The following is a 25,374-nucleotide window of genomic DNA, read 5'->3' on the forward strand; positions in this document are numbered from 1 at the left end:
GTCAACCCAACTGGGGTCAAGGACTCCATTCCCCCTCCCAGCCCTAAAAACGAACGTGGCATTGTAATCATAAACCAGCATTTTAGCTGCTCTAATGTACGCGGAATAAAGCAAAAGCATTCAACATCCTGCACTGCCCCTCCCACAACACAGCAGACACCATAGAGGCCAGCAGAGTGGTGGCGTCACTCAATGGGTCGGTGGACAGCACGGATCTGGCACAGAAAGGGTCAGCCCATGATCTGAGAGTTGAAGGACAAAAGGAAAGAGGTAATAATCCAGCCAGCAAGGACCCAAGAACAGCCTGGATGCAGCACTGCCCTCGTCTGGCCACTCTCTCCCCACCCCCAACCCCGGGCCCCCTTCCCCAACCTGGAAGGTGTCCTGCTCCTGCCAAAGGGGATTCAGAAGACCAACACCTGCCTTAGGCAGGTTTCAAAGCAGATATACCCAGTTTACTTGGAAGCAAGTACCTTCCAGAATTTTTATTTGCTGCATTTAAAAGACATCTAAGGCTGTTTGTGTGGTTCTTCCCTAAACCCTCAATCCTGCCAGGCCAATTTTAACACCCAAGGTCCTTTCAGGACCCCAGGCTGTAGGAGAGACCACTGAATCACCGAGGACAAGACAATGGTGGCCCTTGGCCAAAGTTTCTCCAAACAGAGCCAGCTGCTCCAGACAGCTGGTAATACTCTCCAGAAGTGGCAACTCTGAAGGAAGTACTTAGACAGGTGCCTGCCTGATGGAGGAGGTTTCAGGCTAGCCCTCCCTGGATCCCTGGCCAGAGTGGTCATCACTGGCCCCAGGAGGAATCAGGCTGCCAAAATATTCTTGCAACTCAAGCAGGGCCCGGAAGCGATGGGAGATGATGTTCTTCTCAGCCTTGGGCATCTCTGCATACCTAAAGGGCGACAGCAGTAGCTCAGAGAAGAGGCAGTTCAGATTTAGAGCCCCCCCACCCTAACCTGGAGTCCAAAACTCAAGAGTCCCCAGGAAAGGGTAGCTTCTGGCAGCCTGAGTTAATCTGTAAAATTGGACAGTCTTAAATTCCACTTTAGGTAGAAACCCATATTAATGAATGTGGAAGGATATCAAACTTGTTTTAGTGTGTCTAAAAGTCATTAAAGGGAAGCTGGGGACAGGGGGATGAGCTGCATGTTTGATGAGCTTTGTCATCTGTTGACAGGAAGCAGTGGGCCTGACAGAGCCAAACACAGCAATCTCCTCTAATGCACTCTGGGCCAGGAAGCGGGTAGGGGTGGCCTTGAACAGCCGGCCAGTGGCCTGCCATCCATGTCAGGACTCCAGTGAGGGGAGAATCCCATACTCAAGTCACTTTGAGATCTATGTCACTATGCCACCGGCCACTGTGGCCATTCACATTAAAACCATTTACGATTGAGGCAGGGCAGGGTGTAGCTCAAGTGGTAGAGTGCATGCCTAGCATGCCTGAGGTCCTGGGTTCAATCTCCAGTACCTCCACTGAAACATCAAATAAATAAGCCAAATTACCCCCCTGCAAATAAATAAACAAACAAACAAACAAACCAATTACGATTGAGTAAAGATAAATTCAGTTCCTCAGTTGCCCTAACCACATTTTAAATGCTCCACAGCCACATGGAGCTAGTGACTACTAGACTGCACAGTACAAATATATAACATTTGTGTCACCAAAGAGCATTCTTGGACAGTGCTGCTTCATGGTGTCCTCAGCTCTGTCTGGCTATTGACAGGCCCCGGCCACGCTCCCTAAGGGCCCCTCCAGCCTGGCAAACCTGATTCCAATAATGGCCGACACGTCCTGTATAAATAAGGGGTTAGTATAAAATACTGAGAACACTTGGCACTGTAGGGGTTTAGTGTGGAGCCCACCAAAGGCTAAACAAGTGTTAACATTTTTCCAAACTAAATGGGGGTCAGGAAATCATCCCAGGAAACTGACAAGCCAAGGTCAGAGAGGGGAAGTCGCTGAAGTCACACAGCTGCTCAGTGGAGCTGGAGCCTGAGCCCAGGACTTCCAGCTACGCCCAGCTGCCTCCCCCACTGTGGACTGGGCCACCCAGATTCCTTGCGTCCATCCCAGCGGAGATGCCTTCAGCCAGAATGGCACCTCAGAGCCCGCACCCACCCATGTCTGCATGCCTGCACTTGGGCGAGGCAACGACCCAACCTAGACCAGGCCATCCCGACCCCACACCCCTGGAAGAAATTGGGGCTCCTTACGTCTGCTCGTATCCGTCGGGCTGAAAGCAGGGGTCCCAGCCAAAGTCCCGGCAGCCACGGGGCACTACAATCTGGCCCTGCTGGAGGAAAGGGAGGAAGGGTGTGTCGCTGGGCATGGGGGAGATGCACTCTGAGGAGGGCAATAGCCAGTGTGAGTTTGGTTAGTTTATGATTTCAGCTAAACCCTATTTACTCAAAACATTATTTTAAGGGGTGCAAGGTGCCAAGGAATGTTTGCTGAACACATAAATAAAATGCAGAGCAGAACTACTCTCCCCCCAGGACAGGGAGGAACCACAAGCTTGATCAGTGCACCGATACCCCTGGGACCAGCCACCCTCTCTACAACTTTGACAAACTGAAGAAGAGAGTCAACTCTGAAAAACTGACAGAAAACATTTTCCCCTAGTAGGAAGTTTGAGGGCCCTGAAATTTGCAGATAAGGCCTACACCTGCTACTATTATTACATTTCTCAAAATACAAGGGAGGTGCTAACAATTAAATGAAATAACATAATAAAAATTACTTAGCACAAAGTTCAACAAAAAAATGAACTCAATAAATACTGTTTTTAATAGGCAAGTCCCAAAAGGAAAATGTTACACAGAGAACCAGTGTTATGAGACGTAAGGTTACCTTGAGTTTAAAAAAAAAAAAAAAACCCTTTAAAAATACAAGGTTGGGGGAGGGTATAGCTCAGTGGTAAAATGCACACTTAGCATACACAACATCCTGGGTTCAATCCCCAGTACCTCTATTAAAATAAATAGACAAAACTAGTTACTCCCTCCAAAAGTCATAAACCTAATTACCACCCCCTCAAAAACAAAAGCAGCAAACAAAAAAAAGAGTTGTCTGAAGTCACTAAAATAAATAAATAAATAAAAACACAAGGCAGGTAGCAGAGCATGGGGATTAGCCACATAAATTCCAAGTCATTCAGACCAAAGGCAGATTTCGCCTCTGCCAGTGGGGAGCTGTGTGACCAAGGCCGTTACTGAACCACTCTGAACTCCCACGCAACAGATGTTTTTTTAATACCTACAGTGAGGTAGGCAGGATTCTCAGCAGTAGGATCACAGAAGGTGCAGCCCTGCCTTCAGAGAATGGATCTCTTTAAGCAGAACAGGCATTACAACAGTAAACAAATGACTGGTTACCAACTGCACAGTGCCTTCAAGGGAACAAACTGGGAGCCGGGCTCAAGAACAAGAGGGCGTAGCTTAGATGGGGAGCTCAGGGAAGGCCTCAGTGAGGAGGGGACACTTTGGCCACATAAAGAGGGCTAGGGCAAGAACATTCCAGGTGGAGGACACAACGGTGCCAAGGTCCTGAGAGGGAGAAGGGGCTGGCATATGCGTCGCTGAAAGGACAACGTGCCTGGGGTTTAGAGAGCACAGGTGAGGACAGAACGAGAAGAAACAAGGCTACCTCAGGTAAAGGGGGGGCTGACAAGCAACACAGTGCAAAAAAACAGCCAAAGGAGACAACAGGGAACAGTGGGGGCTGCAGTGACCAGGCCCTGTCGGCGGCGTAGCTGCTGCTCAGTCACAGTGCAGGGAGCTGGGCCTGTTCAAACGGCTGATATTTGAGAGAACGCTTCTGTGAAAATAGCAGATCACTACAACTAATTTTTAAAAATTTAACCAGGTAATATGATCTAGCAATCCCACTTCTGGAAGAACATCCAAAAGTACTGAAAACAGGATCTCGAGACATTTGCATACCCATGTTCAGAGCAGCACTATTCACAAGAGCCAAAATGCGGAAGCCTAATACAGGCACACCTCGGAGATACAGTGGGCTCACTTGCAGACCACTGCAATGAGGTGATTATTGCGATAAAGCAAGTCACATGAACTTTTTGGTTTCCTACTGCATATAAAAGTTATGTTTACACTATACTGTACTCTGTAAGTGTGCCATAGCATTATGTCTAAAAAAAAATGTACATACCTTAATTAAAAAATACTGCTAAAAAATGCTAACCATCATCTGACAATGCAGGGTTGCCACAAACTTTCAATTTGTAAAAAACACAGTATCTGCAAAGCTCAAAAAAATGAGGTATGCCTGTAAATGGATAAAGAAAAAGTATATACATACAATAGAATATCATTCATCCTTAAAAAAAGAAGATCCTGTCACACACCCTAATAACATGGATGAAACCTGAGGACATTATGCTAAGTGAGATAAGCCAGTCACAAAAAGACAAACACCGCAGGATTCCAGTTATATGCTGTGTCTGACGTAGCCAAACTCTCAGAAATAGAAAGTAGAATTGGGGTCGCCAGGTACTGGGGGGAGGGGAGAAAGTGAAGTTGTAATTCAGTGGGCATAGTTTCAATTTTGCAAGATGAGAAAATTCTAGAGATCTGTTGCACAACAGTGCACACTACTATACCCTTAAAAATGGTAATTTCTGTTACCTGTTTTTTTACCACAAAAATACAAAATTTAATCAGGCAGGCCAAAATGAAAGATCTCTGGAACCACTGGTGCAGGGCTACATGGACTACGGTGGGACTTGGGATTTTATCCTGAGCAGAAGGGACAAAGCAGGTAAGTGATGTGCCTGAAGGTACACTCCTGCCACAAGGAGGGAGCAGATGGGCTATGGGGGGAGCAGGCCAGCCCAGAGGCTGGCCGAGACCCTGTGAGGAGCAGCTGAACCTAAGGGTCTGATAGATAAGCACGGGGTGTTGAAGGGCAGCTGTGCAAGGAATGAGTTGGAGGAAGAAGGAAGATTCTACATGAATATGAAAAGTTGGAAAGTCTGTGAGATATTGAAGCGAAGCTGTTGCCTCAGCAGTGGGATAAGGAGATTCAGGCCTGGAGAAGTGAGGGCTGCAGATGTGGCCCTGGGAGTTGCCACCTTCAGTTTCCACATATGCTTCTCAGGATGGCATACAGGGCAGCACTCTGGGTATACCAAGCCTCAACAGCTGTGAGCCATCATGCGTTTCCCCAAAACAGCAGACTCAAGGGTCCGGTAAGTTCTGGGACTGACAGAACTTCTAGCAGCGGTACCCAGGGGCGTGCCTGACTGAGCAAAGCCCTGGTAACTCCTTCTGGCCCTGGGGCGACTTCCCCACCTCCTGCAGTGTCATCGTGAGTCACAGCGCCCTCCGGCGGCATTCGGGAGAAGGAGCATGGGTACGCACCGAGGTCCGGCCCCTGAACAGGCGCACAGGCTCACTTGGATCCCCAGTGCTGAGTGCGAATGTGCAGAGCGCGTATGCTGACTTGTCTTGGAACCCGGCCAAGAGCTGATGGAGACCTGCGGGCAGGTGAAGATAGGGCTCAGCACTCTCTATCCTGCCCAGCCCCAGCTCCAACTCCCCAGAGGGCTGGGATCAGAGAGGGGGTGGTTATACATATCACCGGATAGGCCTTGTGTTGATAACACAGGAAGTTGGGTGATGGGGACATGGGGTTCATTATGCTGTTCTACTACTGTACTTGTTTTAAATGTTCCACAATATAAAGTGTTTTTACAAGTACCTAAACAGGGAACATTCTGGCCTGCAACTGTGGGTTTCAAGGCATGCACTGTTGGGACAGCCCCCACCCCACCCTCCTCCCCCACTGAGGCAAGGACAGGCAAGCAGTCAGTAGGGCCAGTCCCTCTCTGAGACCAGAATCAACTAGAACTCCTCTGTCCCTCAAACTTCACCCCCACCCTCTCCTCCCACATCTCAGTGCTCCCTGGAGCGAGGTGAACCGGGGAAGTGTGAGCAGCAGACTATAGACGACAAAACAGGTAGATGGAGGCTCCGGGTAGGGGATGGAATCTGAGATTCTTGATTACTTGTTGGGGGTCCTCCCCTAGAACCCTGAGATTCCTAATTCCCAACAGATCTAAAGGAAGAGACAAATGGGAATAATACCTTCAGGCTTTAACTTCTCCAGAAACCACTTTCTGTAAGAGAAATAAAAGGTGAATCAGACACCACGAGCAGATGGATATTCCCATCACCTCCTGTCCGGGCTGCGTCCCCCAGGGGTTAAAGCCCTGGGAGAGCCAAAGAGGAAAGATAAATGTCTCAACTCAGAATGAAAATAAATAATCCAACAGGAAAAGGAATGAGAGCAAACAGGCAACGCACAGAAGAATTGATAAACCAACGAAGGCCTCAGCCTCACTGGTAATTAGTGAAATGCAAATTAAAATTGCACGTGATAACATTTCACACTCCCCATGTTGCAAAATATTTCCGTCATAAAATAGTGCTAATAAATAAATAAATAAACCTGATTACCTCCCCCACGGGAGGGTTTAGCTCAGTGGTAGAGCTGCTGTTTAGCAGGCACAAGGTCCTGGGTTCAATTCCCAGTACCTCCATTAATTAATTAATTAACTAATTAATTATAAAACAGTGCTGGTGAGAATACAAAGCAATGTATACTGTAAGTGTACAGGGGTGCTACTCCCTTGGCAAACAGGCAATCCGAAAGTTACACACTTGTCCTTGAACACCATGAGTTTGAACTGCACAGGTTCACATAAAAGCAGGTATTTTTCAATAGCAAATACTACACATAAAAGCAGGTATTTTTCAATAGCAAATACTACAGGGTTTATGGTTGGTTGAATCTGCAGATGCTAACAAACTGCAGACATGGAAGGCTAACTATAAGTTACACGCAGGTTAACCCTCCACCTTGTTCATGAGTCAACTGTATACATACCCAAGACCCAGCAAATTGGGGTTTTGTACCCTGGAAATACACAAAGACATTCTGAGGGGGTTCAGGGTACTGGATAGTTTTAAGGAAATCCATTTGCAGATCTCAACTTCCTCATTTCCTCTTTCCTGAAAGTGATCTGCCCATAAATATACCTCTCCAATGGGTAGGTTCCCTTGCCCATCTCCACTTACACAATCACATTCTCACACTTTACAAAAGAAAGGCATGCCTCTCCTCCAGCCCTAATCCTTCCTCAGGACAATCTGAAATATTGATTTTGATGCCAAGACAGTAAATGACCTGCAATATCAAGTAACCAATCATTTCAAAGTTCATGTGGTTTTGTGGCCAGGGCCCTGCAAAGGGGTGGGAGCACTCACTCACATGTAGGGGCCAGGGAGGCCCCCGAGGGCATTGAAGCACAGACAGGTGTCCTCCACCAGCACAGGGCCCTGCACCTGCAGCACAAGGACATGCAGCCCTGAGACCTTGGCCCAGCAGCAGGCCCCGCCTCTGCCCAGAATTCTTAGGCCACCCAGGCCAGGCCCACAGCTACTTGGTATCTGCAACAGCAGCAGCAGATAGAGGCCTATCTGCTGGGGGAACAGCCCTTGGCTGATCTCTTATCTTCACTTTAATGATAGCAACACCGAAGCCATGGCAGGTTGTAAAGCTTGCTCTGGGCACAATGACAGGAGACCTCGGATTCATTCTCTAAATAGCCTGATTCTTTAGTGTTCTTCTGCAGCTCCACAGAGATGTGTGAGTGCAGGGTGGAAACGTGTGGGGAGAAAGTAGGTGCTGGAATGTATGTACCTGAGAACTGGGAAGAGAGAACTGTGTGTACGTATATGTGCTCATCTTGGGGGATACTATGCAGTCAAGGTTGAAAAAGCAATATTCCAGGGCCAAAACCGACTCTAGCCTAGCTAGGCCTGAGCAGGTCCTTTAAGGCATGACAAACTGTGCCCACCATATTCTCTGCCTGTCCTCAGCAGGCACAGACCCCAGGAGCCACCAGAACAAAAGATGCAGATACACGACACGTGTGGAACAAGCACCTGGCGAGCTGCTTCTTGACACTTCTGAATGGAAATCTCATCAGGCTCTCCTTGGTACTCTGGCACTTATCAGGAAAACAGACACACACAGTCAGGTCAAGGGGAGACAGAGAAGCTGAATCATCTTAAAAAAAAAAAAAAACCAAAACCAATAACAACAACAAAAACTAAGCAGACATACGGTCAATTTTCTGTGCCACCAAAGTGCATGGAAACTTATCTCCTAGAATCTGAGTGACCTGTTCCAAAATGAAAGAACATTTATCACCATTTGTGTAATGATTCCCATTACTACACAAGCTGTCATCCACCTTTCTCCTTTTGGTTCCCTAAAGCTCACCAAGTCAGGCCCATGAGCCTCACCCCAGTATTCAGGGTCCCACCCCAGCAGGTCAGCTTCTCCATCTCCTCACTCTCCTATCCCTTCCTCCTCCTTCATGACTCTGTTCACGATAACCACCTGTCCAGAACACCTTCTTCCTTTCTCAATGCTCCCAGAACCCTTCTCTATCCTCCTAGGCTGGGAATTTTCTCTTGGGGGTCACCCAGGTTTCAGGTCTGTGAACTTGGATGGGAAAAAGAAAAACCTCTTTATTGTCACTAACCACTAGCTGAAATTTAGCATCTTTTTCAACTGTGAATATAGACAACAAATCAAAATAGCACTAGCAATTTCTGTGACATTTAAACCAATTTAAATCACAGAAGTTGTCATATCCCATTACACTTGTAGCAGATATCTCAAAATATCATTCACAATTTTCACTGTTTAAATTATTACACACACTGCTGGATTGAATCCTCTAATGTATTAATAAAGCATATGTAACTAGATCAGAAATATTTATAACATTTTCAGTATTGTACTTCAATAGAATTGATTTCCCTTCTTAGCCTATGTATTTTGTTTTGTACATTGAAAAGTATTTTCCTGAGAAAGGGTCCACAGGTTTCATCATTCTACAAACATGGTACTGTGAGATAAGAATTAAAACTCCCTACTGTGGGGCAACTTCAAGTCCATATTTTCTACTGAGCCTCCTCTGGCCACTCTAATCTCTTCTTTAAATGTGGGAGAGCCACATTCACAACCAGAGGTAGGGATGGGCTTGGAAGCTGGCACCCACCATCTTGCATAGAGCTCTGTTCAGGGTGCCACTGCTTGTGTACTTGACTGGTCTGGCCTCAGGATCCCAAACCTTTTATCAGCACAGGGCTCTGGCTTCTGAGAAGGACACCCTGTAATGGCACAGAACTGCCATTGGTCCCTATGCTGTGGACAAATGAAAGGTTCCCTAGTGACTGCGCCCCACTGGTCTGCCTCAGACGTATCTAGTGGATGTCATCCTGATTCCCCACACATGACCCATCTCTCTGGCCATGGCTGCCTGAGCAAGGACAAATCTTTGACCCAAGCAAGGCCAATCAGAGCTCCCACCCCAGCAGGTCAGCTTCTCCATCTGTCTGGTTGAAGCCTCACTGTCTCCTCCATTAGGAGAGAAAAATGCAGAAAGACCTCAAAAGGAAAAGAAAGGAGCATCCAGAGAGAACTACAGAGTCCCCTCGAAAGGGACTCCTGAGAAAGATTCAAGACCTGTGGGACAGCTTACCACTGTGTTCCCATAATTGTCACAAGATGGTTTACGTGAGCTTCCTGTGTGTCTTTACTATATGCAGCCAAAGCTATTCCATCAACCCTAAGAATCCTCCCAGCTAGCCACAAAGTCCTGGTTGGAACCATTGCTTCCTTCATTCCTTCTCTCCACTGCGCTGTGAAGCAGACCTCCTGCATCATCCTCATTCCACACAAGCGGAAAGAGGCTGAGAACGTTTATGGACCATGGTCAGGGGTGGACGGCTCAGTTTGGATGCTCCACGCCCTGTCCGGCCGCTGACATCCCCAGGCCAGAAGCGAGGTCTGGATCAGCTCTAGAGGGATGTATGAGTTGGGTTTGGGGTCTAGCTTTTCAAAACCCTCCCTCATTCTATCAAGGTCAACCCCGAGTCGTCCCCACTCTGCACACGTGGTGGTCCCACTCCGCGCGGCCCATCCGGTTCCCCATCCAACCCACTCCTCCGGCTCCGGCTCTCCGTTCTCTCCACCCGCGTGCTTCCCTCCGTCGGGAAGCTCCTTCGCCCTATCCCCGTCGGCCTTGCCACCCGCTACCCCTCAACCATCTCTTAGTCGGCTTCCCACACCCTCCCGGCACCTCCTCCAGCTTCTTAGCGTTCCCTGTGACAAACACGATCTTCTTCCCAACCAAGGAGGCAGCCATCGTGAACCCGGTAACCCGCAGATCCACCGGAAGCCCCTCTGCCTCGAGTCGCTGGCACTTCCGGCTGGCGGCGGAAGGGGGCAGCTCAGTTTCCGGCCTGACGTCCTGGAAAGGCAGCCTCTGGATGCAGCTGCGCTCCCTGAGCGGTAGCGGCGGCAGTCTGGACACCTTCCCGGCGGAAAGGCCGAGGTTGGCGCCCAAAAGCCTTGTTCAGACCCTCGAGAGTCTAGCGCTCTTTCCCATATGGGCAGCCTGGGGCGCCGAGCGCGGCTTCCCTGCGTCCAAATTGCTAGGGTCTTCCCCACACTGGAGGTTAAGCCGAGAACAGCCCCTCCCGCCAAATGACGCTCTCTAGGCCAGAGGAGACCATTCCAACCACCCGCCCCACCCCTGCTTTCGCCCCTCTCTAGGGCAGGGGCATCAAGGGAAGCAAAGAACCCCTCGTCCCTACCCCGAGGCCGATGATGAACTGAAAGCCTAGGCTCTATGCGATTCGCCTTTACCGCGGGCACTTCTGAAGGTGTCTCTGAGAACGATTTCTTACCAAGGGCTAACAGCAAGGGCAGATTCAGGGCCAGCACTACTAGTGAGGCAACTCCTGTCAGAGGAGTATCATTGTAAGTCTGGAGGGCTCTCAGTGCCTGGATGACTTATTTTGCTTAATGTTATAGACTGCTGATAATCCCAATGAATTTTTTTAGACCTCAGAATTGGTCCTCAGGGAATATCCAAAAAATCCTTTGTTCAATGACTTTACCATAGTGAGAGTACTGCATAGGTCAAAAGGAATTACTGTGCCATAAGGCAGGTCCTGAAGTTTCCTGTTCAGTGCCCTTTCTACCATATGATCTGTGAGGCTTCTTGGAGTAGACCTGGTTGCCCTCCCTCTGTGTCAGCTGTCTTCCTTCTTCACGAAGTCGTGGTGAATCCTCAGGGAGGTGGAGGCGCAGAGGAGTTTCCCCTCAGCAAAGCTGACATCCTGACTGTTGAAAGCTTCAGCTACAGCCATAGGCTAGGAGGAGCTTGCCAGGGACTGAGGATAGGCACTTGGGGTACCACAAACAAGTACCATGTGCTATGATTAGCACGATGACCCTTGGGAGCACTGGGTGCTGGGAGAACCATCTAGACTGGGGAGGCACATCAGTCACTTAGCAAGCTATGGGAGCCTACAAAGGGTTATTAAAAGCAGGCAGTATTGTGAATTGATATTCACTTTAAATAGACCTCATTCTAAATCTGAAGGTCTTGGAGCCCAAGAGGTTGAGGGGACGGAGGAAATAAGTGATTACCCAAAACTATGCAGAAGTTTGTGTGATCTTTGGTCAGATTTCTTGATTTCAAGTGACGGAAATCCTCTAAGCAACAATAAAACAAAACAAAACAAGACAAATGTATTGATTGCTTCTCTTAACTGATGGGCCAATGCATAGAGATAGTTTCCCAGTTGTTCTGAACAGAAAGGAAAGGGATTACATTATTCAGTCATTAAATAGACTACGCTAGAATTAAAATTCTTACCTCCTTTAGCAAGGAACATGACAGGAAATCTCTTTGGAATTGCATTCCCCTCAATTGTGGGGGAAACCCATTTAAGCAACGGACAATTCTTGCCCTCTAAGGAGATTGTCAGGTTCTATCACTTCTACCTCTGAAATAGTTCTTGAATCAGTTCCCTCCTCACCAGTTCACTGCTACTGTCATTAATCCAGCCCTCTTCTGTTCTTGCTTGGACCAGGGCAGCAGCTGTCTCACGTTGTTCTTCCTGCCATCTTCCACCCCATCCAGTCCGTCCATAAACCTTAAGCAATGTGGTTGGGGTCCAGGACCCTAAGAATCTGAGAATTCCAAATGAAAACCATTAAAGTGATATATAATCTGTTTGAGGCAGCAGGAAGTGTTATTTCTCTGTTGACATTTTGTTGTTTTACCCTTTCAAACAACTTTCAGTGCACATACAAATTATACACAAAAATGTATAAAGTCAAGAAGTTTTATTAAAAAGTAAAAATTACTATATATAAAATAGACAACAAATTTCTTCTATATAGCACAGGGAACTATATTCAATATCTTGTAGTAATCTATAATGAAAAAGAATATGAAAAGGAATATATGTATGTATATGTATGACAAACATTATGCTGTACACCAGAAGTTGACACATTGTAGCTGATGATACTTCAATAATAATCATAATAATTTTATTACGGCAAATTTCAAACTTGCACAAAAATGTCAAACCTAGAAAAAAAGAGAGAAAAGAGCAATACAATGAGTCCCTATAAACCCATTAACCAGCTTTAATGATTATCAACATTTATGTATATTTTAGAAGCGTTATTCTGCTCTTTTTGCTTGTTTATAAATTATGAAATATTACAGAAAATAGTAAGTGCTCAAATTCACACCATTCCAAATTGAACATGTTAAGGTGTTAATGTGTGTCCATATTTTTTCAAATCTTCCCTCCACAGATACCATGGGTCTTGGGATCTTTATTTATTATGTTATCACACACAAAAAGCTTCATACTCCTGTAATAGCAGATTCCCAGTAGTTATTTGCTTTTTTAAAAATTTTGAGTTTACATTCTATCCCTAGTATTTAAAAAAAAACCAAAACTTTATTGAGGTATAATTTGTCCCCAGTTTTTTGTTTTGGGGTTTTGTTTTTACACAGATTCTTAAGAACTAAAGGGAAAAATTTAAATTCCTCTTGGTATTTAATTTCCAAATGCTTACTTTGGAAAACTGAATACTAATTCTTGTACAACCAATTAAAGTTATTTGTAAGTGGTATAAAATTGCAGGTCTGAATGTAAGAGTATATCACAATTTATGCATATAGCTTTGGTCTCTTTCCCTCTTCTTTTAAGCAAATCAGGTGTCACAGATATAGGCAAAGCTCTGCCCTTAATGCCATCCAACTTCTTCCCTCCCCCGAAGTAATCGCAATCCTGAAGTTGGTATGTTATCATTCAGAAGATTTTTTTACTTTTTATGAATATGTAAGTTTCTATAAACACTATATGGCATTGTTTAGCGATCTTATGTATTTATTTTTTTGTCTGTTTTTGGGTTGGGGGAGGTAATTAGGTTTCTTTCTTTGTAGAGGAACTGCGGATTGAACCTAGGACCTCATGCATGCTAAGCATGCTCTCTACCAGTTGAGCTATACCCTCCCCCCTAGCGCTTTTAAAACTTACATAAATGTTGTCACACTGCACATAACCGTTTGCAATAATTTCCACTTTATTTATTTTTTTTACAGCTCCAGAATTCATTTTAAAGTTAAAAACTAGGGACTTTAAGTTAAGCGTGAGGCCTGGGCGGGGCCCCGAGCGGTGGGCGGAGTCTAGAACGGGAAACGGGAAGAGCTACACAGGCGTTGGGCGGGGCTTGGGGGATCCCGGGCATCAGGGTGGACGCACTTGTTTCGCCTGGAAGCTTTCGTCATGGTGGCCCCCGTGGTGTACTTGGTGGCTGCGGCTCTGCTTGTCGGCCTTATCTTCTTCCTGACTCGCAGCCGGGGCCGGGCGGCAGCAGGTAGTAGGAGATGCCGCCGCGCCAGGGTCGGTGGGGGTGCGCGTTCTCTGGCCTCCGGGGCCTGTAGGCCGTCGTGTCGAGGCTCTTGCGCATGCGCTAGCTTGCTTGTCTGGGCTGAGGAGAACTCGGCGCCGGGCGGCGCTCACTGCACGTGAGACAGGCCGGGCGCTTGCGTATAGGTGCGCGATGGCGTCCTGGCAGGGAGCCGCGGTGCAAGAATCCAGCTCTCCGACCAGGCAGAGTGGCGGGGTGCCTACAACTTTCTCATGACCCCCAAAGAGATGAGCCCAATGAGGGCTCCACAGGGGTTTATAGTCCCTCCCAGGCTGGGTCCAGAGCGGGTGACAACAAGGGGGCACCTGAGTTTACTGCTTACCAACGAGCTGAAGAGAGCATGAGGTGGCTCCAGAAAGCTCTCTCCTTCCGCCTCAAGGAGAGCGCCCTTGCGCCCATGCACCCTCTCCTCGTTCCGCACCCTGCCCAGGAGGCCATGTCATCTGCTAGGGCACAGAACAGATCCTGCCCCCTTCCCCGTCATTTCTCTTACGGGTTTGTGTATATGTCTCTCCCCTTACTTGGGCCCACAAGCTACTTCAGAGCACCTGCCAGCGGCAAGGGAGAGGGAAGCTGAGGCAAAGCAGATAGCCCACAAATCTTCTGGGTGAAGAGACTCAGTCCCCGGGTGTGCTCTCCCATTGGGGTGTCGGATAAAAACATGGATGGTGGTGTCAGGCAAGAAATAAATGCAGTCCTGTAGTGGGCGTTCAAATGAGGTCTGAAGAGGTCAGAGTGGGCTTCCTAGAGGAGGTTGAGTTTCAGCTCCATCTTGCAGGATGGTAGGTAGTATCCTGACAGGCCAGCTGGTAAGGTCAGGCCTTGAGAGGAAAATGGTATCAACACAGGTGGAAGGGAAGGGATGAACTCGCTGGGTAGGACCAAGATCTGGGTTTGAATTACGAAAGCCTCCATAGTCAGACGGAGAAGCTGGGACTTTGTGTTATGGGCAGTGGGAGCCTGGAGGAAGTTTAGCAGAGGAGGGTGAGGCTTCCAGGGTGCTGCTTCCTCTGCCATCAGCCTCATGATTCTTCTCTTCCCTACAGCCGGCCAAGAGCCATTGTACAATGACGAGGAGCCAGTAGTAGCAGGCCGAGTGGCCCAGCCCCAGCCCCTGGAGCCCGAGGAGCAGAGACCTGGGGGCAGGCCCCGGCGCCGACGAGACTTGGGCAGCCGCCTGCAGGCTCAACGTCGAGCCCATCGGGTGGCCTGGGCGGAAGTGGATGAGAATGAGGATGAGGCCATCATTCCAGGTGAGAGGGGCCCAGCCTCGTGGAGAAGACTGGGTTAGAGGGTGAGAGGACTCCCAGACCTGGGTGAAAGAGTGGGGTGTGAAGCCACAGTGTGGGAGGGATGTCTGGGAGTCAAAGGATGTGGTTGGGGAAGACTTAGGGCCCAGCCTCTGGACCCTGATCCCTGTTTCATTGAGCCAACCCCCTCTTCCTTCATTTTTGTCTCTCAGTGTCCATACAAGAGGGCAAGGGTGTTTAGATTGACCTAGAGAGTTCCTCAGTCCACTCTGTGTCTCAGCCCTCTTCCTGATGTGGACACACTCAATCCTTGAGGGCCTCACCTAGCTGTCCAAGAGCTTCTGCAGTTTCTGGGGTAGTGTCACCCATAACCCTAGAAGAAGCGTTTGAAGACCGAGGCATTTTGTTGACAGAGGCCTCTATGTCCCTGATGCTGTTAGGATTGTGGGAACGAATATCTCTTCTCCAGTATTCAACAGCTGGCTTGAGCCTGAGGAGGAGGCATTTGGGGCTTTTGCCCTTGTGCTCTTGGGAACTGGACCTTTTGGCTCAAAAAAGAGGCCATCCCTCCTGTCTCAGAATTGGAGTCAGACATCCCTGCTGCTCAGCCATCAGCGGGTCTTTAACTTTTAGCTGGCCCTGAAGTAGTCCTGGGCTTTGGGCTATCTTTTTGCCCTGGGCCCAGTGGGACCAATGGCTAACCCTGGCCAGGGACTGAGCCCAGAACCCTCAGCAGTTCCTCATCACAGTGAGAATGATTTCAGATTTGAGGTGGGGATAAATTTCCCTATGGGGCATCCTTCTCTGAAGGTTTGGCTCAGAGACAGAACCCAGAGAACTCTGAAAGCCCAAATAGTCCTGTCTGTGATTTTCAGACACTCAGACAGTGGAACCTGGAACCTCCCTCTTTATGGCTATGCAGCATCTAAAGTTATCTGTTTTCTTGCTCCATGGGTTCCCCCTCCCCTACACCTAACATACATCCCCCAGATGAGTTTCTATGTGGCAGGTGCCTGTAGAAGGCAGAGCTGGGCTAGTGATATTTGCAAGTGGGTGGTGGGGATCCCCCATGAGGAGAGAGACAAGGGGTAGGGGGGATCCATCATCATCTGGCCTCTCTAGCCAGGACCTAAGGTGTCTTTCTCTGACCATCTTCAGCCCAGGAGGAAGAAGGCATCGAGAAGCCAGTGGAAACTCACCTGTCAGGGAAAATTGGAGCCAAGAAACTACGGAAGCTGGAGGAGAAACAAGCACGAAAAGCCCAGCGTGAGGCAAGCGGGAGGGTTGGGGTGCAGCTCTGAGAAGGGGGAAAGGGCCCTGCCTTCCCTGTGATGGACACTGCCCTTGATGCTCTTTGTGTGCTGGGTTAGTGTTTGCTGCTTGCCTAGCTCTGTATCCTGCATCCTTTGTGGCCTGGCCTGGCCTGTTTGGGAGGCGGGCAAGCTCTAACTATGGGTGGAGATAGCCCCCTATGAAGGCCTTTCTTCAGGCAGAGGAGGCTGAGCGCGAGGAGCGGAAACGCCTTGAGTCCCAGCGTGAGGCAGAGTGGAAGAAGGAGGAGGAGCGGCTTCGCCTGGAGGAGGAACAGAAGGTGAGCCAGACCCCCGATTCTGACTTCTGATACCTGACCAGGCAGCCTTGCTTCCCATGCAGCTTCCAGCACCTCCAGCCTAAAGATAGACCAGGGACCATGTGCAGGGGCAGACTCTGGTTTAGTGGTCCCTGTTCTCCAGGCACAGCCTGTGTAAAGCTGCTGCTGAAAAGTTAGCCTGAGGCTGGATTTTTGTGCATGTGATTTATCGAACATACCTGAAGCATTTGAAGGACTTTGAGATGGTCAGAGTGGCTAGAGCAGGGAAAGCAAGAAGGAATAGGGCCAGAGAGGTAAGGTGGTTGGTGTCTGGATCCTGAGGGCCTTGAGGCTTTTAAAGGACATTGTAAGAGAAGGTGGATCATACCTGTATCAGGTTCACTTTGGGGTCTGGCCTAGAGGAGATGTTCAGGGAATGAAAGCCACTGCAAAAAAAAGGTAGTGAATCAGCCTTTGTTTTCCAGGTGCTTCCTTCCTTCTGAAAACCAGGTGTCCACGAAAAGGAACATCACAAAGATGTCGGGTATATAGAGTGAGAGCCAGGGCTGCCCAGCTGGGAAGACCCTGTAGCCTGGTGCCTTTGGCCTCTGACTGGCCCTGTTATCCAGGGACACTGGATGGCAGAAAACCTGGCTGTGAGTGTTGCAACCAATGAGCCAGAACACAGCAGAGGGGAGGCATTAGTCAAGAGAATTTCTCACCTTTCTGAATATTGATCCTAATAATGCACCTCAAATATTCTGAGGCTCTTCTCTGTACCCAGATTCATCCATTATTAACATTGTACCTTACTGTGCTGGATTTCTCACAACTAATACTGATACATTATTATTATTATTAAGTGAACTTGGCACATTATTCCAATTTCATTAGTTTTCCCCAAATACCCTCCTTTTCCAGAGTCCCATCCAGGATGTTACTTTACACTTAATTGTCACGTCTCCTTAGATTCCTCTGGGTTGTGACAGTTTTTCAGACTTTCCTTGAGTTCGATGATTTTGACAGTTTTGAGAACTGTTGGGCAAGTATTTTGTAGATTGTCTCTCAATTTGCATTCGGCTGGTGTTTTTCTCATGGTTAGACGGGGATTACGGATTTCTGGAAGGAAGACCACAGGCGAAGTGCCATCCTCAACACGACATATCAAGGGTTCATGTTCTCAACTTGACTCCTCACTAGTGATGTTCACCTTGATCCCCTGGCTAAGGTTATGTTTGCCAGATTTCTTCGCTGTGATATTACTCTTCCCTTCCCATCCTTCTTGGAAACAAGTCACTTAGCCCACACTGAAGGGGGGAACAAGCGCAGCCCACACTGAAGGGGTGGGGAGTTATGTCCACCTCCTCAAGAGGTATTTACGTAAGATATGTGGTGTTCTTCTGTGCAGATTTATCTTTTCTTCTATATTTACTTACTCATTTATTTATATCCATATGGACTTAAAGATATTTATTTTGAATTTTGCATTATAATCTAATGCTGTCTGACTTGGTTTTTTGCTTAGATTGTTCCAAGTTTGACCATTGGGAGCTCTTCGAGTTGGCTCCTGTGTACCTCTGACATACCGTCATTGTTTTGGTTTTTTTGAGTACTTTCTTACTTTTTGACACCACAAAATGCTCCAGGCTCATCTTGTTTATTTCCTGTCCCAGGAAAATTTAGTTTCGTGTTGAAAACAGATCGTTCTGTGAGTTCTGGGAAATGGGCTGGGTTGGGGGGAGGCTGTTGCACTGGATGGTGGTGGTGATGGAGCAACATGGATGGACTGAGTTTTCCAGAAGTTAAAGAAAGGAGTGGTAGATGGGCTTCATTTCTGATGAGGGCAGCTGACCAGGTGGCTGTGTGACTCACTGGGCCAGGGACTCAGGAAGAGTATTAGACATGTGGGGAGTAGATCACAGGGTCTTTCTGGGACACAGTCAACTTGAGGTGCCTGTGTGTGTGTCATGTGGGCCGTCGTATGTTTGGGAGGAGACATTTGGGCAGGGATACAACTGTGGCAGTCACTGGGAAGGATATAATTGTTGATGCTATGGGCATGGCAAGATGGCCCAAGAGAGTGGAGGAGAGAGAAGAGACAGGGCTGGGTGATGGAGAAAGCAGGAAGAATGGCCCAAGGAGCAGGAGGAAATCCAGGAGAGGGTAGGGTCTGGAGGCCAAGGGAGGGAGGAGGGGATGGTTGGCTCTGCGCAACACCACTGAGGGGACAGGGATATGAGGACTAATGGTTGTCCCTTGGCTCTGGTGGGGTGGAGGGCGTGAGTGAGACCGTGGCAGGAGTTGTTTTGCGGGAACTGAGTACTCAGAAGCCAGATTGGAGTGGGCTGGAGGGATGGATGGTTGGTGAGAAGTTTGGACTGACAGGGCAAGAAATGGGAGGGGAGGGTGACTAGAGGGTATTATGGGGTGGGGTCACTGCAGGATTTTCAAGGAAGGAGCTGAGCAGTGTTTGGGAGGTGGAACTGATGAGAAGAGAAGAGGGATCCTACTGTTCGGCTTGGGGGCCAGAGGGATCAAGGTCTTGAAGGAGCTCTGTGAGAAAGGGCGGGGCTAGACACCCTGCTGCCCTGCTGGGCCAGCAGAGACCAGAACAGGGATAGGGTGGGCACCCACCCGAAAATGTCTGACTCTTGCTTCCTCTGTGTCCACAGGAGGAGGAGGAGAGGAAGGCTCGGGAAGAGCAGGCCCAGCGGGAGCATGAAGAGTACCTGAAACTGAAGGAGGCCTTCGTGGTGGAGGAGGAGGGCGAGGCCGAGACCATGACTGAGGAGCAGGTGGGCCCACCACCCCTGGGAAACCCCTCCCGGTGCCCACTGAGGCTGGCCACCCCATCCCACACACCCCTCTGCTCCTCGCCTGCTTCTGCGTCAGGCGTTGAGAGGTGGATGGATGTCAGGACCAGCAGGCTCTAGCAGCCGGAGACCTGGTCTTTAGAAGAGGTGGTGCCTCAATCCCCTCACCGTGGGAGGCCTTGCTGCTCACACAGATGGTTAGAGGGGCACACAGGCAGGGCAGACAGGTGCCACTCGGGTGGGCAGGTGGGTAGGCATAGACCCTTGTGGCCCCTGCAAGAAGGACACTCACCTTGATTTCTCTGCTCCTCTAGTCCCACAGCTTCCTGACCGAGTTTATCAACTACATTAAGGTAAGAAGCTGCAGAGCAGAGCTTGGCTGTCAGCTGCCTGCTTCTTACGTGCGTGTCGTGTGCATCCTCAGGGCCTAGAGGGAGTAGGCCCGAGTCGGGGCTGCAGGCAGTTCAGTCAGGCTCGTGCAGGAGGGGGCAGAGGGACCAAGAGAGGCTGAGCTGCTGGGGTCCTGACCAGGAGAGTCCCTTCTCCTCAGAAGGATGTGGTCTGTGTGGGAGGTGCAAGCCTTTGATCGCTTCCTCACACTCAGGGCTTGACAGGTTCCCTGCTCTTCAGACCCCACGCTCAGTGAGTCACTGTGTTTTCAAGTTTTTTCACATGTGTTTTCTGTCAGTTCTGTCATTTGGAGGTTCCACTGAGGTGAAACAGGTGTCCCCTGCCATGTGTCCCTGACCGGGAACTTGGGTCTTCCGGGGTATGCAGGATGTTTCCTTTGGGATCTAGGGCAGAGCAGCAGGTGTACCCTCTTCCATCTGCAGCTGCAGCGCAGGGCTCCCGGATGCTGCTCCGGGTTGCATAAGAACGTCCTGTTCTGCTTTGCTGCTAAGCAACTTCTCTCCCACGAAGGATGCGACGAGGGGAGAGGTTTTCCAGTGCAGCTCAGGGGTGCAGAGGCGGCTGAGGGAAGGAGTGCAGAGGGAGTGGAGGCGGCAGTGGGGGTGGCACTAGGGGTGCCAAGGAGCCAGGGCTTGCATAATCCTCCCCCCCACCTCTCCCAGAAGAGAGCAGGGTTTAGACACCTCCCAGCAGCAAGGGGCTAGGCTCACAGCCTGGGGGCCGGGGTTGCTGAGAGCAAGAATGCTCTCTCAGACTGGGACCATTCCCCTCTGATGGGGCCCATTCCCACCCTGGCACAGTTGATTGAGGCTGCAGCCCTGGACAGGACATCTCATACCTTCCTGGTGTTGTTTGGAACTCACTGTCCCCACCCAGCCAATGGGCAGCACCATAGTCCTGAGTCCCTCCTGCAGGAAGCCCTGCTGCATCAGCTTCAGGTCCCTCTCTCTGCAGAGCCCTGAGAAGAGGCCCCCAGGGCAGTCCTGGCCCTCGCTTTCAGCAGCTCTCTGGAGGAGCCATTTTCTGGGGGGTTTTCCAAACTCTTCTGGAGCTTAGAAGTCTTTCCAGGCTGTGCTAGCTGATACTCCCAGAGCCGTTGTCCTGAAACTCAGCCCACCCTCCTTACTCCTGGCTCCAAGGGAGTGGGCTCTTTCATCTTAGGGTTTCAGACCTGGAGGCCCATTTCCAGTGGAGTTCACGTGAGGCATAGGCATAGGCATAGCTTGCTCTTGTCGGTCCACTGTCCTTTCTCACTGGGGTTGGGTGGTTTGTTTTTCCAGACAGAGTTTTGGCCCCAGCAACGCCTTAGGCCGTGTTTTCAGGGACCACCTAGGGTTACTGCATATTCCGCCTCTGAGCTGTCCCAGAGAGCCCAGTGCCCTCTCCCTGCTTTGTCGGTAGAGGCCCGCTGGCCAGGTCACCTTGCACTTGCCCACCCCCTGGCCCAACTGCCACTCCCTTGCCTTCTTGCTCACACGTTAGGTTTGGCATTTCCAACAGTCACATGCCATCTGCAGCTGGGGAGGTGTCATCATGTCATTCCTCCCCCAGCTCATTTGCTATGGAAGATTCACAGAAATGCAAAAGACCGCCTTCTCTCAAGTCACATGCTGTCTGTTTGTGGGGGAGGCGGGGCAGATGCATTTTCTAGGATCCAGCAGCGGACCCTCGGCTGCATCCCTGGGAACTAAAGTTTCTCCTCAAGGTGTGAACTTGGCTGTGTGTGGAAAGCACTGAGCAGTGCTGGTGACAGTTATTTTAAGGGAGAGCTCCGTGCCTCGTAGGGTGTGAAGAGGATGGGTGAAAAGAAGTCTGGGTGTGTCAGGCCAGGGGGCGGTGAGCAAAGGGGAGACCAGACTGAGCTGTACTGCTTCTGCCCAGGCCCCGTGGGGGCCTTTACCTGCTCTGTTCTTCTCCAGGTTCTTGCCGTTTCCTTGGCAGGGCTGTGAGCTATGTCTTATTCCACATCGCCTCCCCCACACCTTCTCAGCGCCTTGTCCTGGCAGCTTCTCAGCAAACACAAGCCCTGGAAAAAGTTTTTTTAAATAGCTTTTGGTGACTGTCACCTCTTTCCCTCATCTCTGTCTTGCTTCCCCTTCCATCGTGTCCATGATATTAAAAAGCTGCGGCTGGTGGCAGAGGAGAAAGTGACAGCTGTGCGTGGCTCTCCACGTGTGTGTCTGTCTCAGGGTGGTCCTCAGTCCGGGGTCCTGTGAGGCAGGTGGCAGTTTGGGGCAGATCTCTGCCCACAAGCAGGGGGATGTGAGAGTTTATGAATGTGTGTGTCTCTGTCCTCAGGTGGTTGGAGAGTGTGTGAATAGCATGTGAGGAAAGCAGGAATCTGCACCCAGAGCGGAGCGGAGCAGAATGCCTGCCTCAGAGGGTTCCAATGCTGAGAGGGATTTGCCCAAGCTCAGCCTCACTCCCTTTCCTCCCTTTCTTTGTAGCAGTCCAAGGTCGTGCTCTTGGAAGACCTGGCTTCCCAAATGGGCCTGCGGACTCAGGTAAGCCCTGGAAGGTGGCTTGTTATGTGGAATGTGGCCATGGGGTCTGTGTGGCTGTCAGAGAGGGCCCGCCCTAAAGATGGAGAGTCTTGGTGCCCCTTCCACCCTGTCCCCAACCAAGAGTGAGTAAAGTGTAGGAATCTCTTGGCACCCCAGGAATTCCACCTTTCTAACTCGATGGAATACAGACAGGGAGAAAAAAGAAAAAAGTCCAAATCCCATCACTCCAGCAACCCCTGTACCTCAAGCAGCCCAAATCTAGTTACTTTGACAACTCTTTTGCAAACAGGCTGCACCAGCCTTCTTAGCCAAACAACACAACCGATTCTGTCCTGATTGGAAGAGAATCTCTCTCCCGGTCCTGCGGGGCCCCAGCGCCAGAGCCCCTTTCCCCTGGGCCACTCCACGGGAGAAGCACGGAGTCATGCTGCAGGGTGGCCACGAGAAGGAGAGGAGATTTGGCTGTGGTGGGAGGGAGGTTGCAGCTGCCTTTTGGGGGAGGGCAGCACCCATCTCTGCTCTGAGAATCATTCTCCTCATAGGACGCCATAAACCGTATCCAGGACCTGCTGGCTGAGGGGACTCTGACAGGTGAGAGGATGAGACTTGTCATTGCAGGCCTGGCCTTGGGGAGTGTCCGCCACATGGAGCTGCAGGGAGTTATCACAGAGGCAGGATGACCACCTCGGGTCAGGGCAGCGGTGTACAATGCCGGGTGCTGAGGAGGGGGACACAGTTACAAAGAGGACATGCGAGGGCCTGGGGATGGCTTTGGGTGACAAAGACAGTCAAGGAAGCCTGATTTGACTCACCTAGCTAGGAAGGGCTAGGCTGGCAGGCAGGAGGGGTGGCTGGGTGGGTAGGCATCCTTGGGCCAGATGAGGAAGGCTCAGCCCTGCAACCTGCATGTCCCCACAGGTGTGATTGACGACCGGGGCAAGTTCATCTACATAACCCCGGAGGAACTGGCTGCCGTGGCTAACTTCATCCGACAGCGGGGCCGAGTATCCATCGCCGAGCTTGCCCAGGCCAGCAACTCCCTCATCGCCTGGGGCCGGGAGCCCCCTGCCCAGGCCCCAGCCTGACCTAGCCTTTCCCCCTTGGACTCAGAGCTGGCATGGCCTTCCTAGCCATGTATCTTTATCCGCCCCAACTCCTTGCCCCCAGCATCTTGGGGCAGTGATGGAGTTTGGGCAAGCAGTTATAGATTAAAGGCCTGTGAGGACTGGTGAGCTTGGTGTGGCTTGGTGTGGCAGAAGGCCTGGCCTGGGATACTAGATGAGCAGGTGAAAATCTAGGCCTCTGAATATATCTTGAGGGTGGGGATGGGATCCTTTGGAGGCAGATGGAAGTTCTGTTCTAATTCTGTGTCCATACATTCAAAAAAAACGCAAACAAACATTGAACATTTACTGTGTTCCTTTGTGCCCTGCAAGCCCAGCCCACAAGGCCTGGATGAGATCATACTCCCCTTCTCCTTCCTTCCCAGAGCAAAAGTCCTCTTGGGCCACATCTCCCCAAACTAGGGAAGGATTTATCACCATGAGAGCCCTTAGGGAAAAGGGTTAACAAGAAGTGCCCAAGATAGAATTCGAGGGAACATCAGCCTTAAGAGGATGGGAAGGGAGGTCAGGGAGGAGAGGGGCTGGGCCAGCTGCTGGTGGGACAGGGAGAAGGGAGGGGAGGACCTGCTTGAGTTGCATAGAATTGTGCAGTGCAGGGACATCGCTTCATACAGTGTATCACACGAATTCAGCTCCACATCCTTAACAAACGTTTAAATGGTGTGGGTGATTCCACCTACTGGTAGATGTAAGGGCCATATGCTCAGGAGTGGGTGTGAGATGGAAGATGTGTGTCTCCTGTAGGGTCAGTCACTCTGGTTCCTGTGGGCTGTTCATGGCATGAGCTTCCTGCTGTGCTGAGGGTGAGGCATGTGTTTAAATGTGTATTTTTTATGCAAAGTGGCCCCTAAACACAACCACCTACTTCCTCTGGTGCCTGGTAGAGGAGGAGGCGGCTTTCTGTTCCGGCCCAGGAGGAAACTATGTGGATGGTGATGGGGAGACAGGACATCAGGCTCCCAGAGCAGAGCCTTCCTCAGGGATTGTCAAGGGTGGCTCATTTGATGCCATAAGCATGGACTATAGAACCTAAATTCAAGTAAGGCATGACTCTGCTACTTCTGTCAGCGATGGAGTCACCTGGAGCTGGGAAGGGACACATGCATTGTTTGGAAGGCCACCTGGGAGCCCACAATCTAGGAGGAAGGAAGAAAGTAACATAGATAACCACAGTATGAGATAGAAACATACGATTCCAAATGGAAAAGAACAACTGGCCTACAGTTAAAGCAGTGGTTTTTTGCGCTGGTTGCGCTTCAGAATCACCTGGGGAGTTTCGCCACTCTCATTCCAGGCTGGACCCCAGACCAGTTCAGTCAGGATCTCTGGGGATGGGGTCCAAGGAGGATCAGTAGGAGATTGCAACATGCAGCCAAAGATGAAAGCCAGTGAAGGAGGTGGGGGTGGGGTTGGAAGGTAGGCCATATAGTAGCAAGTAATTAAAATCCCAGTGGACAGGGCTTCCCTGGAAGAGTAAGACAGTAGCTCCAGGTCTCTTCCATCCTTTCCCTCAACCATCCTCAGCCACTGCCATGCACGTAGCACGATGGCTGTGGCAGCCACAGCCCCCCACATTCCACCCTCAGGACATTGCCTACAGGCCTGGAGTTAGAAAAAGTCCCAACCCTTCCTCACATCCAGGAAGTCTTCTAAGATTCTTTGTGTCACAAGGACTTAGCATGGAGGGGAAAGAACCTATGACCCTATGTGCATTATTTAGTGATCAATCTAAACACTAATTATTACATAAGTACTTCTAGGCATTTGGAATCCCCAAATTTAGTACAGTTGACCCTTGAACAACCTGGGGGTTGAGGGCGCTGGCCCTCTACACAGGCAAA

The 25,374-nt window shown here is 50.0% G+C and overlaps 2 protein-coding genes across 5 annotated transcripts; one reads left to right on the forward strand and one right to left on the reverse strand.

Moving 5' to 3' along the window:
- Positions 1-470: 470 nt before the first annotated feature.
- ITPA (inosine triphosphatase) lies at positions 471-10,351 on the reverse strand. 3 transcript variants are annotated; one of them, XM_006207333.4, is made up of 8 exons: positions 10,194-10,351; positions 8,165-8,222; positions 7,984-8,048; positions 7,307-7,380; positions 6,121-6,152; positions 5,395-5,510; positions 2,227-2,303; positions 471-901 (listed from the first exon to the last, which is right to left on the reverse strand). In XM_006207333.4, exons 1-8 carry the CDS (start codon positions 10,257-10,259, stop codon positions 760-762), a joined length of 630 nt encoding a protein of 209 aa, XP_006207395.1. In that variant the 5' UTR covers positions 10,260-10,351; the 3' UTR covers positions 471-759. The 3 variants fall into 3 exon arrangements, with proteins under 3 accessions (XP_006207395.1, XP_072800012.1, XP_072800013.1); XM_072943911.1 differs by having other exon boundaries at positions 2,227-2,306; positions 10,194-10,315; XM_072943912.1 differs by having other exon boundaries at positions 2,227-2,306; positions 7,307-7,374; positions 7,978-8,048; positions 10,194-10,315.
- A 3,292-nt stretch (positions 10,352-13,643) lies between these two features.
- DDRGK1 (DDRGK domain containing 1) lies at positions 13,644-23,815 on the forward strand. 2 transcript variants are annotated; one of them, XM_006207332.4, is made up of 9 exons: positions 13,644-13,807; positions 14,908-15,114; positions 16,270-16,382; positions 16,601-16,702; positions 19,354-19,476; positions 19,809-19,847; positions 22,353-22,409; positions 22,952-23,000; positions 23,328-23,815. In XM_006207332.4, exons 1-9 carry the CDS (start codon positions 13,717-13,719, stop codon positions 23,492-23,494), a joined length of 948 nt encoding a protein of 315 aa, XP_006207394.1. In that variant the 5' UTR covers positions 13,644-13,716; the 3' UTR covers positions 23,495-23,815. The 2 variants fall into 2 exon arrangements, with proteins under 2 accessions (XP_006207394.1, XP_072800014.1); XM_072943913.1 differs by lacking the exon at positions 19,809-19,847 and having other exon boundaries at positions 23,328-23,641.
- The last annotated feature ends 1,559 nt before the right edge of the window (positions 23,816-25,374 follow it).

This window comes from Vicugna pacos, chromosome 19, assembly GCF_048564905.1.
Source record: "Vicugna pacos chromosome 19, VicPac4, whole genome shotgun sequence".
Classification (NCBI taxonomy): domain Eukaryota; kingdom Metazoa; phylum Chordata; class Mammalia; order Artiodactyla; family Camelidae; genus Vicugna; species Vicugna pacos.

Coding starts and splice junctions, on each gene's coding strand:
- ITPA (XM_072943911.1), bottom strand. CDS start 10,259: ATGGCTGCCTCCTTGGTTGGGAAGAAGATCGTGTTTGTCACAGGGAAC. Junction 8,049..8,164: donor GGTGGCACAGAAAATTGACC/GTATGTCTGCTT, acceptor TTTCCTGATAAG/TGCCAGAGTACCAAGGAGAG. Junction 6,153..7,306: donor GGCCTCCCTGGCCCCTACAT/GTGAGTGAGTGC, acceptor TTTCTCTTACAG/AAAGTGGTTTCTGGAGAAGT.
- DDRGK1 (XM_006207332.4), top strand. CDS start 13,717: ATGGTGGCCCCCGTGGTGTACTTGGTGGCTGCGGCTCTGCTTGTCGGC. Junction 16,383..16,600: donor CACGAAAAGCCCAGCGTGAG/GCAAGCGGGAGG, acceptor GCCTTTCTTCAG/GCAGAGGAGGCTGAGCGCGA. Junction 23,001..23,327: donor GGCTGAGGGGACTCTGACAG/GTGAGAGGATGA, acceptor ATGTCCCCACAG/GTGTGATTGACGACCGGGGC.